The 18,957-nt window shown below is 35.6% G+C and overlaps 1 protein-coding gene across 1 annotated transcript; it reads right to left on the bottom strand.

Annotated features, from left to right (window-relative positions):
- Window positions 1–5,853: 5,853 nt before the first annotated feature.
- LOC115440777 (hairy/enhancer-of-split related with YRPW motif protein) lies at window positions 5,854–14,802 on the bottom strand. Its single transcript, XM_030165232.2, has 3 exons — window positions 14,398–14,802; window positions 11,600–11,808; window positions 5,854–6,386 (listed from the first exon to the last, which is right to left on the bottom strand). The coding sequence occupies exons 1-3, from the start codon at window positions 14,589–14,591 to the stop codon at window positions 5,854–5,856; spliced, it is 936 nt and encodes a 311-aa protein (XP_030021092.1). The 5' UTR covers window positions 14,592–14,802.
- Window positions 14,803–18,957: the final 4,155 nt, after the last annotated feature.

Raw genomic sequence — 18,957 nt, 5'->3', positions numbered from 1 at the left:
CTAAATCCTCGTAAATTGTTAGCACCAACAAATCCTACAACCAGTATTTCAGGTTTTTTCCATTCCGTTCTTCATTACAGCAGATTATATTTCCACAAAACATTGTTAACGCAATATTCGGTACTACGCATTGTTTGCGCACGTGCGTTGGTATGCGAAGATAATGACGCAAAAATATAATGAAGATAAACTGATTTTTTATATTCGAGGGACCGGTTTGGAGTTTGAAAACTCTGTACTTAATATGAGAGAATCTCCGAAAATTTATAAATTTCGCGAGGCAATGTTTTGAAATAGGTTTATTGAAGGTTAAAAATATATTTTTACTGGATAAGTAAGTAACCTAGTAAAAAATCAATGATGTAAATTAAAATCATTCATAATAAATATCCAGTTAGATGATCCAGATAGATTAGAGTCTAAATTTTTGTGTGTTGCTGTGCCTTTAACGAAGTTTGCACACGGCGATGTCACATGGTGGTTGAATTAAATGAATATTTACTTTAGTTTCATTTTCTTGGGCTATGCGCCGCCCTGGCAGAGTTGTAGAGCAGAATTAGCGTGTTTAGGAAATGAAAACACACTAAATTTTCATTACAATACCCACTCATTTATTAGTAAACCATTGCATGTTAAAACAGCACATAAAACTGTGTAACAGCTAGACATTTTCGATCATTCTAATTTCAAAAATTCAAATAATATTATGCTGCCAGCTCCCACAGCATAGAGGCATTGTGCCAGCCTATGCAACCTCAAAAAAAAATGTGTTGCTCATATCAAAATTTCTTCAACAGTGCGTGGCATGCCAGTAGTCACGTAAAGCGTCTGAGATTGATAACGTGATCATTAGTGGAGTGTCGAGTTATCGTGTGTGGCGCCTAACCCGGCTAGCTGTGTTTACTGCCGGGCATTTGGGCGAATTTAGATGCAATTATTTAATATTATCGCATCATGCACTGACCTCGTATTTGGATCACAATTTGCAGGTCATTGGAATAAGAAAGTGTGACGTGGAGTTCGTTAAACAGATATGATATACGACTTTTTTATTTTTTAATAATTCAAATAATTTGTTGTCAATACTTTTTACTCTTTTTTTTATTTTATTTTTTAATAATTTAACTTGTTGTCAATACTTTTAACTTTTTTTTCTTGTATAATGGTATCTCTTGTACAGTTAATCACAAAAGTATCTGAACTAATTCAAAGAAGAGAACTGTCGCAGTCAGATTTGCAATCATTTTTCAATAGGTATTTATCAATCACCTTCCCTTCTCAAAGGTTGGCAAGAAGCCAACTTGAAAAAGTTGCTTGGTACAATGGCTATAGGGTCGCATCCATACACGAGGCTGAACACAGCTGGCAAAGTGTTGGTGTGATAACACTGGCTACTAAACAGAGATAAAAATAAAACCACTTTAAAAAACTATATCATAAGTAACAGGTATAATATACTGGTTACCAGTTGTGGAGTAGGTGACAAATAAAATAATTTTCCTATTGTGGAAATCATAAATGATGGAGTTCTAAGGTAACAAACACTAAAAAAGTACAAGTCGAATTGAAAATCTCATTATATTTGGAAGTCGGTCAAATCCGTGATGGTACATAAATAGAATGTTTTCATAAAATTGAAACAAGAAGTATTTGTGATGACAAAAGTGTTTCATTTTTTCATCTCCACACTTGCTAAATAGTGTAACAAACTTTACCCCATCAATCCGATATGGATTAAACAGTATCTTTCTCGAACAATACCTCGATTTAATAACGCCACACGGCACGCACACGAATGTAAAAAAAACTAGAGTTTTTGCACCCCGCGCTTCCTACGGAAGTATCGTGCGAGGGAGATAGAAATAGGAATGGTGCGAGTGCGAGCGGAACGGCGATCGTGGGAAACACAAGGGTGGCGATATCCCATACGAGCATTGAAGTGGGACGGTCATGTGGTAGTTCCATTTGACCCTCCGATTGACCAGGACCTGCAAATTGTGGGTGACGCGTCATGTTTGATGGTTTAAATGTGGATTTTTTATGCTGGAATTATTTTTATGATATTCATGAATGTTTTGAAATTTGAGTGACAACACAATGAATGAAGGAATTCTACTTAAAATTGTAAATCCTGTACAAAATAGGAATAAATGTGCTCATAAATGAGAAGATTACAACAAAAAACAAAAATAACAAAATTTTACTAGGCGAGAGTAAATTAATCTCCCTATACCTCCGAAAAAAAATTATTTCATTTAGCATAGACTGTAAAAACAACTTCAAACTCAATTTAATCAAAGCTCTTTCTTGGGTAGAAACCTACCATTGCTTTTGATTTGTTTTCACCTACCTAATTTTAACATTCACTCATTGATGTGTAAAATATAAAAGCCAGCAAATAAATATCTAAAAATATAAATTCCATATAGCTAACACAAACATTCCCAGCTCCCCGACTACGGCATCGCGATTCCTGCGGACATCTGTTGGGGTGCAATTAACTGCTAGACACCTGTGCGAGTGTCAGACACAAAACGGGATTGACTCGGCCAACAACCTTTTAGTGCGGTTAGCCGTTATTAGGTCCCGACAAATGAGCTATCAGTTATTTGGCATCAGATTAATTAGGAACTGTTTCGACCCTAATTAAATTGACATGTATTGTGTGATATTTGGGTTAATTTTCCTTGAGTTTAATAACTTCGTATCCTAAACATATTTGTTGGAAAGTATAGGTGGTAGTAGGATATATTTTATATCCGCTTGGAGAGCGAACACCATATACAAGGTGTTAAAACCCGCCATAGTGGCCCACGTAAGTGTGTCGCGTTCCGGGATCAGCCTGTGTATATCCGTTTCTAACAGGCCGGCATAATTGTGTCGACTGGCGAGGGGTAATCATCTCTTGCCAGTCGATATTCTATTAGACCCCACTCAACTTTCCATTAGGTGCAGTGACGATATTTTGTTGTACCCGTATTAAAAAAATTAATTGTTTTAAAATCATGAATGAACTTCATGATGTGTCCCGTTAACTAAATACCATGCGAAGGTTTATCATTAAACATTGTATGTGGTGTTCTTTTTGTTCCTACCTTTATTAATAATAATTCATAATAATAGCGCCTACTATCAATCAAGCCACAAGCTGGATGTCACTTAGTATTAAAAAAAATATTCGTATTTTTTTATTTTTTTTGTTTTGAATGACAAGGTGAGCTTGCCGTTCGCTTAGTGGCAAGCGAAACGACCGCCCATAAACAGTAGAAACACCATCCAACACCTTGAATTACAAAGTATTGTTTGGTATTCCACTGCGCTCGCCATCCGGAGACATTATTATGTTGGGTAGTTACACTGGCTACAATGTCCTTCAAATCGGAACACAATAGTGACTACACACTGCTTGGTGGCAAAAATAGACATTCTGCGTAAATGCCTAATTTATAAGCTGAAATATTTTAAGTCGATTACCCGGCCAAACGAACCGGCAAAGGCCTGACGAACCAACCCGAAGCTAATAAGCTAAAATACGTTGAATATTTTTAAACTTCTAAAATAATGTGGGTGATGTGTACGCAAAATGTAAGTTATTCACCTAAAAATCATGAATATTGATTAGATTCGAATCACTCGGAATGATAAGTCACCATGATTACTGATTTAGTGGCAAGGCTGAACAGGCCAGCATTGTGTTGATTGGCGAGAGATGTCTAATGTTTACTCGTCAATGGCTACTTTATTGAAACGCCACTCCACTCACATCAGATACAATAGGGTCACTTTATGGTCCCCTTATAAAATAAGATATAAGAATATCTCTACAGGTTTATTTTTTGCATTTCGTGTTTGTCAAGGGTTATAATAATCATTGATAGCTTAATAAGTTTAGTGGCAGTGTGCATTGATTATGCAATATCTAAGTTATTGAATTAAATTTTAAGTCAATCATTAATATGTGTAAGTGCGCTAAACTTACAATAAGTTTTTAGTTTACACCTCTGCCTACACTATTGGGAATAAGCGTGGGGTTATAATTTAAGAATGTAGTCACGTCCTTCTAATACGCGTAGGCATATGGGACTATTTTGTATTTACAGGATGGATGTTTGAGACGGAGCAGTAAAGGCAAAGAACTTAATTACTGCAGCTAAGAAAACAAATTGCTCAGGAAACTGGTCATAATTTTTGAAGACATTACTGCATTCACTGATGATGAAAAAATTTACAGTGAGCAGAAAATAGTCAATTTACTAAAAAAAAAGTGAATTGATGTCGTTTTTTATAAGCATTGCAAGACTATGGAGCCAAGGTTTGAGGAATTTTAAGGCAGAAATTCTAAAAAAACCTTAACTCATTTAATTTGTAGGACAGGCGACTCCAATACTGTTTTATACATAACAAATACTTGTATTTTTGTTTGAATAGGTAGATGTACGAAAAAACGAATTTCATCATAAAATAATTTATTTTTTTCTTCAAATTATAACTCCTCCATATATACACTTATATACAATAACTAGCGTATTAAATACAAGATATCAAAATCACACGTTTAAAATAGTGTGCTTACTCTGTCACAACCATATTTTATAAGATACATGTCGCTAGCTATTCCGACAAAAATCTCAACTTGTAAACGACTTAACCTCAACACTCACTCACGGTACAGAACAGGAAAGAAAAACAAAGTTATAAATATAATTATTGTGTGGTCTCTCGCATAAGATGTTCCCTATATTGGAACCCTTTACAGTAGCTGTGCTTACTTTTAGTCGAGTGCCTTGTTCGACATTCTATTGCCAGTAATTGAAAAAAAAACTTTTATATTCTCTAATTGAGAAAGGAGTGGCGGTTTTTCTTTTAAATGGGCACGTCAAAGGTGCCGCACTGCACCTTATAGTAAATGAAGTGGGGTCCAATAGAATGTCGATTGACAAATGATTATCCCTCGGCAGTCGAGACAATTATGCCGGCCTGTTAGAACTGGATATACACAGACTGATCATGGAACGCAACACACTTACGTGCGCCACTATGGCGTGTTGTAACACCCTGTGTACGGTGGTCGCTATCCGAGCATACCCTACCACCAGCAAAAAGCTTTCAAACCTCTATCTACAAACCGTCATTGTTGAAAGAATATCAATAAAATTTGGACGCTATGAGTATTGAAATGAGACTTTAAATTCATTTTGTTTTAAGTTTGAGTCCTGTCTTAACCTGTATCGTCAGTGAGAGTTTTTATATATCACTAAAATGTATTTATTAAAGCTTATATTTTGGTCTTAAAATGTATGTACTAAAAATGTGACCTCATATATTGACAATATCTTTTGATATGGGTTATTCTATATTTAGATTTTGGTATATAGGAGGTATTTTATATTTTTAATCTTAAGAGGCAAGAGTGGCTTTTGAAATGGCCCTAAGTATTGTTTATTTATGATTATTTCATATGACTTTTTTATTATAATGTAGGTATTTTAGACAACAAATATAAAGTATAAATCACTTCATTCGGTAATAATTGACTTTATAATATAAAATATTGCTATCACACAGTTCTTAATAAACTATTATATAAACATCTATACAACAAGGTACAGTCTCCGAAAATATAATTTAGATAATTGTTTAAACTTTGAGATCTAATGTAACATCGAGCAGTGAAATGATTCGTCTGGCACGAAGAAAGTAATTTATTTTTCCTTTTTTATTTAGTAATTATAGAAAGCATAATGGAAATATCTTTAATTTTAATAATATCTTAGAAACCTTTATACTTTAATTAACATGTTTCGTTGTACCAATTACCTTCCAAATCAAACCACTGCACAAAATCATAGAATTCTAATAAGCCAATTCCGCACCCCATGGTCTATAGGGCTTCGAACTGTTTTGTGAGTATTGGTGGTGTGGTGGCGGATGAGGGTACGGGGAGGGGTAATGTGGGGCTGGTGGGGCGGGGTGTGGTCCCGGCGGAGCGGGGGGAGCGGGAGGCGCTGGAGGATAGTGAGGATAGCTCGGAGCGGCTGTCAGCGGGGCTGCTATCGCCGTAGGTACTGCCACTGTCGTTGTAGCTGATGTTGTTGGTATGTCCTGCCTGTGCCCCAAGTCTGTATATCCTGTGGGATGCTGAGGCTGCGGAGCTACCGGCGCGGCGGGGTACTGTGGGTAGCCCCAGTTGGCGGACTTCGCTGCGAGCTCCCGTTGCGCGGCGAAGCACTGGAGGTGGCTCATGAGTCGCAGCCGCAGTGGGTCCTGTATGTCTAGACCTTCGCAGCTGACGAGGTACCTGGCTACTTCTGCCGCGCATTCCCTAAAGCCGATGCTGTGGTAGTCCATTGCGTACCTTTGCGGGTCGTACGCGAACGTGTCGAGACCTGGAAAGAGGAGAAACTTGTTAAAAATTGCGATACGAAATGGGAAGATATTTAAGATCACAACAAATAATATTCACAAAAATAAATTTTATAATTTTAAAAATGGTAATAAGATAGCTCAAATAACAAAAGCTCTTTATAACCAGTCTTATAGCATTTGTGATGCAATAACAGAATCCAGTCAGAGGCCACGATTTGCATTTAAATAAGAAACAGACAAATGAAGACAGTCTATAGAAACAACCCCTAAAGATTGCGTCCCCTTATGCAACAAGTAAACAGAGACGGCTATAGGGAAATTTGCGAGAGTAAAAGAGATGGACAATGATTGCTCGTAACGGGCTCCCTGTATCCGGACTTCCGACCGTATAAAAAGTAAAATAAGGCGCCCCGCTATCGCTTCGTGAGGGAAGTAGATCCTTTGAGGGTTCAGTCAGTGGGCCACCGGGCCACGTGGGGAAAAAACACAAACTACGTGTTTCTGGACTTCTTAGTTATACTTGAAAGATATTGATGTCTTTTTTCTTATGGTGTTATATAGTTTTGTATTAGTATCTACTCGTCGATCACTCCAATTAATGTCATTTTATAATTAAGTTATAAAATTCCTTTATGCTTATTACTTATTACTTATAAATTCGACTTTCGTGTTTAATTTCCATATTGACTTTATGAAGAGTCCGATTCTTTGTAAATGAATATTTTCCTTGATTTTAAAGAAGGCTTTCATGTTAACATCTCCTGATTGAATATGCCAAGAACGTAATTTAAACATTCGATTCTAGAAACTTCCATTTTTAATATTCAAAGTTAAAATTTAAATTCAGAATATCTATACAAACTTTATTTCCATCATCTAATTATACGTTTCTAGGCACTCTAGTGGTCCTTCCTTCCGTCCTGGTACAGTTGGCATGATTGTTCATATTTTTTTGTTATTTTTTCTGACGCAGGTGTGACAACCCTTTGGAAGGGTCCGCCTTAGTTTAGTTTCCGCTTCTCACTAAACACACAATAGAAGTGTGATCTCTGGGTACGAATGTAGATTATAGACATTTTATTTAAAAAAAGTAAAGTTTGTAAAAAACCATGAAGAGGGTACTCTTCTTATTAGGACAATAGTTAATTGGAATAAATGCATCACCCTCTCTTGATATTTAAAGTAGAGGTAAAATAAAAATGTTTGCTTTGTAGTATTCAATGATTTAGCAGACTTAAACTATCATAATTATTGACCTAAAAGTTTTTTTTTTGAAGTAAGCCGATGCTTATTTTAAGTAAAGCCGGTGAAGACTACGTTTATGTGCTTGACTACATTATAAACATTCAATACTTTTTAGTCAAATATTGTTGAGTGCAATAAATAGAATTTAGATTTAAATTATCAATGATTTATATTTAAACAACCGCATCATTCATTGAATGCTTCACTGACCATCAATATAAGCCATTAATATTTATAACCAATGTATAACAATTTAAATGTGAAACCGTGTGGAGATCGGTAATGTAACATAAGCTAGCGATATTAATTCGCTAATAGGAGGGCGGCTCGGAGGGTGCGGGTGGGAGGTGATCGTCGCCCTCTTTCCCACGACCCTAGCACACTCACCACTCGGCAAATATCGCCTGTGTGCGTTGTGCCGGCAGATAGGGATTAACTTACCGGCTTAATGCGTCAGTAAAAATCCCAGGATGGGAAGAATTTTTATTTATATTTGAATAGGGTTCAATTTATAGATGTTTAATCTTTTTAGGTGAGATAGTATTGATATCGAATGTGAAATTAATTTTAATGTGGTTAAGGGTGTGTTCGTACTGCAAGTACTTTTTACGGTGGAATAAACGCACTCCCAAGGTGTTAAGAATAATCTGATAGAATTGCTTAAACTTTTATATACTTAAATATGGGGCAAGTACTTTTACATCAGCATACAGCAGTAGCTAAAGGTGAAATTTTTCGAAAGGAAACCCGACACAACATACATACTAATATGTATAAATGTGACCTAGAAATCGTTCTAATGATTATTAAATTTCACATAAATGAAAGGGAAGCCGACAGGAATCGGGTTATATGGACCTTTCACCACTGATATAGAGTATTGGCGTAAAAATATGAGCAAATTTTTTACTAAATTATGATTTATCCCAAAACAATTTCAAGGTTACTCCGCTACATTCGAAAGTAAAACCTTTGGCTAACCAGTCTACGGAACCAGACGCGTGTCGTCGACGCTTCCTGTTCAGTTTTTGTGGCGCCAGGTGTCGGACTGGCTACCTGCGTAACAGATATGGTCACGCCAGATTGTTTGCTCCATTGATATGTACGTTTGCGGCTTTTAATTTGATTTTAAATGTGTTGTGGGAGAGGCTGGGTTTTGCAGTTTGTTGGGCTGATAGTATAAAGAATTTACGAGTATAATGCACAAGTTGTGACTACGTGATTTATCTATGATAAAAGAATTTGTGGCTTTGCTGCGATGGTTCTTGTGATTTTGCTACTGTTTATGACAAGGCGTGGCGCTGCAAACTGTTTTGCATATGGTTTTATGAAATTTATAGAGCATTGGCGAAGGGTGAAATTTTCCGAAAATTAGCCCGAAACGATATATACGTACTAATATATATGAATGCGGCTTCAAAGCGTTCTAATGATAATTAGATTCCACCTAAATTCTACATAGAGAGAAGCAAGTAAGAATAGCGTTATATGAAACCTTTGCCACTGATATAGAGTGATGGAATCTTTAAATAAAAAATAAGGAACATTACGCTACTATGAGTTATTATTTCTAATCTACCAATATTTCTGAAATTTGAGTCCCAAGATTCATTTATATTATTGTGTTAAAATTTGTCATTCGTAAATCCGTTGGCATTTGATGAAGTCGCCGGAAGTCCTGTCCGCTGAGCGAGGATGCGGTTTCACCACCACTGAGCATACATAACGCATACATTTGAACCAAAATGGACGAGCAAACCACAAAATATATGCAACCGCAAACTACTTCCTAAGTTTTAATTAACGGATGGAGTGTTTATTAACGGAATTTACTATTTTTTAAAGAAATGGCCCTTGTTTGAGGCAACGGGATAGAAACTGCATGAAGTTTTCACAGATGTACAAAGCTATCTTCCGTTGTAGCTATCTTACTTTTCTTATAGTGCAAATGTTTTAGATATAGAATATTCACCTTATAATTTAAGAAGATAATAAACATAGAGCCGGGTAAAGCAGAAAAAAATATATTTAACAATTTATTTTTCTAATAATTAAATGAAATTATTTATAATACATGAAATTACGTCACACTGTTTCCAATATTACTAAATTTTTTGCTCCAAATTCCACCACTGAATTATTCATAGAAAAAACGTTAGTGCGTCCACCTGTCGCGTGTTGGACCCGGAAACTGTGCCGTGGGAACCCGGAACGGGGGCGTCGGGGGCTTCGGGCAACGACATACCCGCATATTCAGATGGGTATCGCACTAGTTAAATATGCGCCACAAACATATAATAATACGTCAGACCTATGTTAGTGTCTCTACCGGTGCCTAAGGGTACATAAAACCCGATTCCTACCGGCATCCCTTTCGTAATTTATGTAAAATCTAATTATTTAACCTAATTATTGTATCAGAAGGATTTGCAGACAGCATTTATACATAATAATAATAATAATAATATCAGCCCTGTATTATATACTTGCCCACTGCTGAGCACGGGCCTCCTCTACTACTGAGAGGGATTAGGCCTTAGTCCACCACGCAGGCCTAGTGCGGGTTGGTAGACTTCACACACCTTCGAAATTCCTGTAGAGAATTTCTCAGATGTGCAGGTTTCCTCACGATGTTTTCCTTCACCGTTAAAGCGAACGATAAATTCACAAAGAATACACACATGATTTTTTAGAAAAGTCAGAGGTGTGTGCCCTTGGGATTTATACATATTAGTATTTAAATGTTGTGTAAGGTTCTCTTTCGGAAAATTTCATCCGCCGCTGGTCTCTACCATTCGCACGTACTTCCTCTATAAGAGAGCCTAGGCCTTAATGAGCCGTCCTTATGCAAAGCAACCGTTCTACTCATCTTCCCTGTGGTGGTAGTGATAACTCGTTTTTATCGACGAAAAAAAATACAACGGCTAAGTGACATAGATAGTCGTTAAAAATGTTATGGCTGGTCTTATTAAAAATGTATTGCGTATAATACTATATACGGGAGTGTGAAAATAAATGTTGTTGAAATTAGGTTCTAATACGACGAAATTGACAGTCTGGATTCTAGTGAACGTCAAAGGACTAACAGTTTCGGTATACTTGGAATACTTAACATGTGGTTAAACTCATGTATTTGATGGAATATTAATATGTTTTTTTTTTGGGCAGGGCCCTTCCCACAGCTCCTTTTTTCTCTAAGACAGTGTGAACTTGGTTGTGTCATGTAAACACCGTGTAATTAGCGTTAAATGGTAATTATGCCAATTTCTATAGTGATAAACGCGATGAGTTATGTTACTTATTTGTAACGAGCGGTGAAAATTGCGTGTGTTATAGGGAATAAGGGTCAGGTTGGTTTAAAAATATTTTGCGGAAACTTTCAGCATTGAACATCGTGTAGTTGATGAAGTTATTTTTCTTGTTCCAATTTTATGGCCTTGACATTTTTATAACACATAATTTCTACGATATCAAGATTTGCGAAACATCAAATTGTTTCTCCAATTTAAGTTAATAATGTTAAGGGAAGTTCCCGAGAATCACAAAAAATGAAAGTAACTTATCATGTCTTTCAAAAGACAGGAAAAGCTTAGCGAATTCAATGAATTTGCTTTTTATGTTTTTTTTTCGCTTTTGATTAAAAAATACTGTTACCGAAGCTTCTTTTTATTGACTAGGAAGCGGAAACGAGCAGTTACGTAACAGGTTACCGTTACAACGTTCATTATTTGTGTAATGTGACCGTAGAACGGGAATATTTGCCTCTAAATCATATTTGTGAATATTTGTGTCTTGCCTGGGACGATATCGACTTTCCTATTATTTTCCCTTCATTCCATTTCCATTCCCTTCCATTTCCCTTCCTAAAAAGTGTTTTTATAATAAGCAGATCGTAGTTCAAGTATAAAGTTGAACAGCGAGTGATTACATTTCTCGCGTCATAGAAACATAGCATTTTACTTCACTCGCATTTCCAAATTCAACTAACCTTTAGAATGCAGCATCTTAAGATGGTCTACTGTAAGTTGGAGTATTTCCGCCTTCTCCAATTTGGCGCTGCCTTGTTTCTCACAAGCCGCTGGGACGAGCCTCTTGAGTTCAGTGAGTGAGGTATTGATGCGGTCCCGTCGCTTCTTCTCGATAACTCCTCGTCTTCTCTTTCGAGTCATGAGCTGGCAGGAGTCTCCGCCTGGGGATCTGAAAGGTGATTATGTGTTTTATAATGTATGCTGATGAAATTTTGTCTCTCGTAAATCGACTCTAAGATCCGGTTACCATCAGGTGGAGTGGAGTTACTTTGCCGCGCTTGTGCTTGCTTGAAAAAAGTATAATTTTTGTTCAGAACTTTTTGTATAAGTTTTTCTCTGGACTTAGTATAGGACTCAGAAATGATGTAGCAATATAGCTTCTTAGTAGTGTTAGTGAAAGAATTTGAGCAACAGTTGAAAATATTATAGCGGTAAAAAAAAATAATTGGTTGTTGTATAATGTTCGAAGGGAGTTAGAATAAATAATAAACACTCCTATTCTATTACTGGAAAGTAAAGTTTATTTCTTATCGGAAATTATAGAACCGATTCTAAAAAATATTTTACTAATACTACCCCTAAGTATCTGAAATAAATTGTATTTAATTTTGATTACCTTCATTCTGTGATAACACTTTCAAACGAATTCGACGTCTAGAAAAAGCTCTTCGTAAATATTTATGTTCCGATGTAGACATTCGCACATTAGTTTAAAAGGCATGTGTGACGCATATTGAAAACTAGGAGAAATTTTTATCACATTATTCCCTAACATTTGCGGATTAAACGAATATTTGTCTTGAGGTTTAAACAATGAATTTTTTTTCTATATTGTATAAATTAATCTATTCGCCCGCTGCTTCGCGAAGGCTGTAAAATTAGCAGAGAGAGCGTTTAAGTGATAAAATTATGTTGGAAAGGGATTTTAATAGTTGAAAAATAAGGACTATGTTTGAGTTATCAGTATAGTATTATGCCGGGTCATTGTGACATGGCTTTACTACATGAAACGATATAGTTATCTTCTTGAAAATAATACTTCACAATAAGCTGCTCAAAGTATGTGTGATATAAAAAAGTGTAAGTTTTGAACCAAATAATATGAATAAAAAATAATTTTAATTATTCACGCCATAATGTCACGATTACTAATCTAAGAAAATTCTTCTCAGCAGCAACATCATGCTTTCAGTCGGAAATATAATCACGCACACACCATATTCGCACTATATACTATAAAACAATACAAAAAAAGTAAAACTGGGATGTTTTATGAAAATATTCGTAATTCATGGATGATTTTTGACACAATGTTAGAAGAAGGTCGCTGGAAGAGATAAATAGAGGTATGTTATTACATTTATAAACGCAATGTTAAAATGAGCCTTTACAAGATTTGAGATTAAGATCTACATGACTGGGTTTAAGTTTAGTCAGCGTAATTTGTTTAATTATTACTTTGATGCTGAAATATTGAGCGCTGTAGTATTCTCAAATTATTTTATTATTCTCATAATTTCATTGATTTTTTATTGTTAATATACTTTTTCAAGCATTTCAACGATAAGTTGGTCATGTGTATCGATTAAATTATGGAAGCTGATACATAAAAACATATTCCTGCTTTATGTTATTATGATTATTAATTTCAACTAAATTCAGCGCTAAACGAAAATAACCTCAGAGCTTAGAGCTTTCGGAAAATAGAGTTATTATTTTCTTGAGCCTAACAATTTGGGTCACCGGGATACGTCTCCGGATAAGAAAAAGGCTGGAATCCCTAAGGATTCGAGTTATCAGGGATCTACTGTTGTATCCTTGTTATTCAGGTAACATTAGTTATAAATGTATAAAAACAAAATTTGTGTTACAAAAATGCGATCATACGGTGAATTATATATTATATTATATACCTAAGTGATATTCTGTAACGATGGCGAAGGATATTGTCTAAAAGGGTAGCCGACACAAACTGTAGGTACTAATACTAATTTGATTTTAGCCCACAATGCTATAAATATTAATTATTAATATAATCATTGATTTTAATAGTTTGCTTATATATTACAAAAGGGATGTCAGTAGAAATCCATTTATATAGACTCTTTGTCACTGTTCTATAGTAACTTAATTCAAAGTTTGTAATATAATCATCTAAAAAATAAACACGTATGTAGCATCTATTGTTTAAATTTAAAATAAATTAAGCTTCAAACGAAATATATAATGTACAATTAATTAAACTTGATATAAAATAATTAATATTCATCCACATACTGATACTTTATTATTTTGTTATTTATTTATGTAGGTATCCTAAGCCTAGAATTTCTAAACAAAAAAGTTCCGGAAATGCGGTAATGCATAACTTTACTACGCCCGACGATGCGTAGTACAATAGCGCTACGCCCGTAGCATCGGAATATTTGTAGCACCTAGCAGCTACATTGTTTTACTGCGTTTCGCAAGAGTTAATAACATAGTCCTTTGTATTGTAAACCTATTAATCTTATTGGAATCTTATAAGACTAATACCACTTACGTAAAATTCGATTTGACTAATGTATAGAAAATTGTGAATATTACGTCAATAACGTACTTTTCTAGTATATAACTAAAACAATAAAAGAAATGAGCAAATAGAACGGATTTGGATTTTGTAAAATTCCTTCCCTAAGAAGTTTAGCTATTTATATAGAATGATAAATAAAATAAATAACCATTTAATTAAAATGATTAGGATAAATTAGGTACTTACTGCGCATCTTTACTGCTTTCTTCGGAAAAAGCATCGTCTTCACTTTCAGAGTGCGCTCTTTTGTTGCGCTGCGCAGGCGCAGGTGGGGCTGGTGCGGGCGCTGGAGGGCCCCAGCCATAGCCACCCCATTGCTGGGCTTGGCCTTGGCCCTGCAATCCACCCTGGTCCATGTGCCTATGGTGGTACTCCATCATAGAAATTACACCAGACAATGTCACAAAATTGAAACACTGATCACAGTAGGATCACTTACACAGGTAAATGTTCGTGTATTAGCATATGAGACACTTGTTGATGTGTGGGTGTTAGTTAGTGATCACTTGAGATGGTGTTATTGTCGTGTAGGCGCAGTGCACACGCGAGTGGTCGCGGTCCGCGCGTTGGCGACACGTGCGAGCGCGTGCGGCGTCCGGCGCGGAGTGTGTCGCCGCGTGCGCCCCTGCAACGCTCGCTTCCACCACACACTGCGCTTTGTCGCGTGCAACATTCCCCATATCCCATACACAGCCAAACGCAAGCCTTATTACATCGACACAAGGGTTACATAAACCAATTTGGACTGCGCGAATTACTTGGTAATAATACAGAATACACGCAAATTTTGTGAAACGATTTTGCTCTGTATCTATATGATTTTACAGTCGCTTTGATGTTTTCGGTTGTGATTATTGTTGTTGATCGAGAAGATGGCGTTGATAAACGATTTTGTGTCTTATAAATGCACATTAAGTCCTGTTTTATATTGAAGTGTTGCGCACGCGGCGCTATTCACAGCCTCGTGTCCGGCGCACGGTGGGAACCGGCGGCACAATTAGGAAACTCAATGTTATTCGCTCGAGTATCGGTGTGAACTATGCGCTTGGGGGGCCGGGTTACTGCAGTGGGACGGCCAGAAGGGATTACTGAAGGATTTGAACTGTGTATGTATTTTAATACATATTTTATAATACTGATTTAATCAATTCAATATATTATTCGACCTATTTAATGATATCGTTTTTATTTTTATTTCGATAGCATTAAGAACTTACTGTAAATTAACAATATACATCAACCTCACATAAAGTTGATATTGCATTGATGTGCCATAAGTGCGTGGCGCGGTGCTAGTGGTGGACGCGCGTGCTGGGCGGACGTTGGACCGCCGCCCACGGCGTAGAGCGGACGCTCGTCACGTGGCTAGCACGCTGCACGACGGACTAACACGCTCTTGAACACACGTGACGACGTGACGGTGGCAATGCACTTGACCTTCAAAAGTGTAAACGACGACATAGCCTTGGCAAGGTTTCATAACATTACAGTATTTTTTTAATGTGGTTTAAATATTAAGTTACTTGTTATACAATCACGGCATTGAGTAAAATATATTAAATAATTAAATAAAACTAAGGGTAGAGTCAACGATGCAACGAATGAATGTCTATAAACTTGCATAATAAAAAATACAAAATTATTATATTGATGATAATGATTTATATTTATTTACAAAATTTATTTAACATGTTTGGCCCAATTTAAAATAACGTATTTTTTTTAATAAATTAAACACATCTAATCACATCTACGGTAAATCTGCATTCACGCAATAATTTTATAACGCCAGCAGCCGCTATTAAGCTCTAATAGACTGCCACACGTAGAAGTGTAAAATGTCTAAAGGCAAAACGTATCAGAAAATTTTTAAATGAACAAATTATGTGGAAATATTGTGCCAGGTGTTATTATCAAATTTAAAGTTCACGTTGTCATGTTAAACAGTAGTGGCGAAAAGTTCATATAAACAGATTTCTGCCGGCTTTCGTATCGTAATTTATATAAAATTTAATTATCATTGGAATGATTTGCAGATCGCATTTATTAATATTGTTAATACTTATATGTTATAAGTATAGTGGACTAAAATCTAATTAAAATTTATATTAGTACCTATATTTTATGTTGGGTTTATTTTCGGAAAAATTTACCCTGTGCCACTATTACACGAACTGCAGGCTAAGGTCACAACACAAATATACAGCATTAGAAAGTTTAAAGAATTTCCACAAGCGTTCTTCCTTCTCTTTGAAGTCGCGAGTGACCTTCTGCGCTGAAGTTTCTTGAGAACTTTGTATTTGTTCACCGACTGAAAGCGAATATATCAAGTATGCATGGAAACTGAATACTAAAAACCTCATATTTTATAGAAATTTAAAATCAATATGACTTATAAACTGCTATTTAAAGAGTAACATTTTTAATTAAATAAAAACATAAAATACATTTAACTATTTTTTGCCACTAATCTTCACAGCTGGACCACGAGTTTAAAGCAACTCCAACTTTGTACATCAGAAGCGATAGTATCTCGAAATAATTAATTCCGTAATCTTGCAAAATTCCGCGCTCTTTCACGCCGTTTTTAACTTAAAGAGGCTCTTACTAACAAAGGAGTAGTGTCGGTGATGTCTCGTTGCGTTCGTAATCTCATCAGATATTCTGACAAAAGTCCTCAATCCCATACATTCTCATTGTGGTGTATGTAATCCTTTGTTGGGCTTTATTTTCCCGCCATGACAGTAAAAAATAACACTCTTTTTATAATTAAAAAAAATATATAACGTCTCTGGCGTAGTAGTGAGGTGGTTGAGAAACGAGAGGTTTAGATTCGATTTTAGTGTTGTGACCTTTTTTGTGAGAGATATGCATATTTGTTTCATATATATAGCGGGTCAGGTATATACTCAGCAGTGGGTGGATACGGGCTGATTAGATAGATAGATAGATATAGTTGGTCAGAAAATCCTGCAGTTTCCAACGTGGTGCAGGATAAAAACATATTCGTCGTGAGTACTTCTTTGGATCGTCAGCGCATCACTCGTATTTAAGTCAGAATCAGGAATTGTTTATTTGTACAAACATGATGTAAGGTCAAGTGTATATACCTATATAATAACTGAAAAAAAAAAATCTCGTTATGTTCATGACGGGCATATCATTAGAGAAACAAACACCTAAAATAAATAAAAACCCTCATTTCTTTACGGCATCAATAATCCATCTTGTATCCCATAAAATCCAGACAAAAAGTCATCTGAGCCGGCATTTTTTCCGACTTTTAACATGTAACCCGTTTTTTGTGAGCGTGTGAAGTTCCCTGGGAGCTTCGACAGGTGCGCCCTGGACCATTGTAGTCTATTGTTAACATTGTCGCAGAAACGATCTTGTGCAGTCAATATTCTTTGGTTGATAAGATTTTGGAGAGCCTTTTTACCTGATAATTTATATATTCACTTACATATAGGCTGCCTCGGTGGCATAGTTGTATTGTATGTCCGGTACAATAGCGCTCTGAGGTCCTGGGTTCGAATCCCGGGTCGGGCAAAGTGATATTTAGGTTTTTCTGCTCAGTATCAGCCCGGAGTCTGGAATTTGTGCCCGATATGGCGATAGGCTCGCCCCCTGTCACATCATGGGACGGAACATACTTGGCGAAAAGTGGGTGCCCTAGTTGCGCCTCTGCATACCCCTTCGGGGATAAATGCGTGATGTTATGTATGTATGTATGTATGTATGCACTTATATATAGAGCATAATATGTTTTAAAAAAAATTTAAACTGTTTTTTTTTATAACATTTTTTTTCTTCTCTTTGTTTTCTTTATAAATTGATTGTGTCATCGTGTTGTGCGAATAAATATTTTTGTATTTGTATTTTTGTAAACATTATATATTTAAACTTTAATTAATTCTTTCTTTTAATAGTCTTTTTTAAAATAATTGGTTAGGTGTAGAAAAGGGCGATTAAATCTGAAAATAGCAGTTTCATTTTGATGTCTAATATCAGGTAAAATTAGAAAACTATTCAAGGCTATGAAAATAAAAATCTCATATCAATATGCTTACCTAGATATATTTTTTAATTCTTACTAATTTTATTTACCATGTATACACATAATTATATTTTTTGTATGTCTAGCTGTTTTCGTAACTTTACTCTCTACCTACAAGCAATAACTTCTCACAGACTCAGGAAATATTCTTATTTTTAGCTGAGCTAAAGTATGTAGAAAGTGTTTATCTGAATATTGAAAAACTGACAAGCTTTGAACTCACAAGCGGATTTTTTTAAAATAAATTGACTAGACTCGCCGTGTTAAATTCCTTTCTTGCAACAAAAATACCAAAACCACCGTTCAACACCAGCGCCATCTATTTAAAAAAGCCCATTATTAACAGAATAAAAACCCTATGTTTTTATCTAGGACCTGGTCTTGTTATATGCCAAATTTCATCCAAATCCGTTCAGTAGTTTCTGCGTTTATTTCTATCAAACATACATAGATCCAATTTTGTTAACAAACTTTCATATCCGTTATATTAGGAAAGTAAGGAATAAATTGTCTAACATATGAACATCTCCCATTTCAATAAAGGTTAACAGTTATCTAAATTCATAAAACTCAAACCAAAACATTAACTCAAAACATTAACATTGAATTTCAAAAAAATACGAAAAAATTTGAGCGCAGTTTTTTTACGCAGAAGCATATAAATCTGATTAGTTGATAAAATATTATTT

This window comes from Manduca sexta, chromosome 25, assembly GCF_014839805.1.
Source record: "Manduca sexta isolate Smith_Timp_Sample1 chromosome 25, JHU_Msex_v1.0, whole genome shotgun sequence".
Classification (NCBI taxonomy): domain Eukaryota; kingdom Metazoa; phylum Arthropoda; class Insecta; order Lepidoptera; family Sphingidae; genus Manduca; species Manduca sexta.
This window is presented reverse-complemented; position numbering and strand designations above follow the sequence as displayed.

Excerpts from the sequence above, each read along its gene's own strand:
- LOC115440777 (XM_030165232.2), bottom strand. The coding sequence starts at position 14,591 with ATGATGGAGTACCACCATAGGCACATGGACCAGGGTGGATTGCAGGGC. Across the intron at positions 11,809-14,397 it reads GAAAGCAGTAAAGATGCGCA|ATCCCCAGGCGGAGACTCCT; the intron begins GTAAGTACCTAA and ends ATCACCTTTCAG. Across the intron at positions 6,387-11,599 it reads TAAGATGCTGCATTCTAAAG|GTCTCGACACGTTCGCGTAC; the intron begins GTTAGTTGAATT and ends TCCTCTTTCCAG.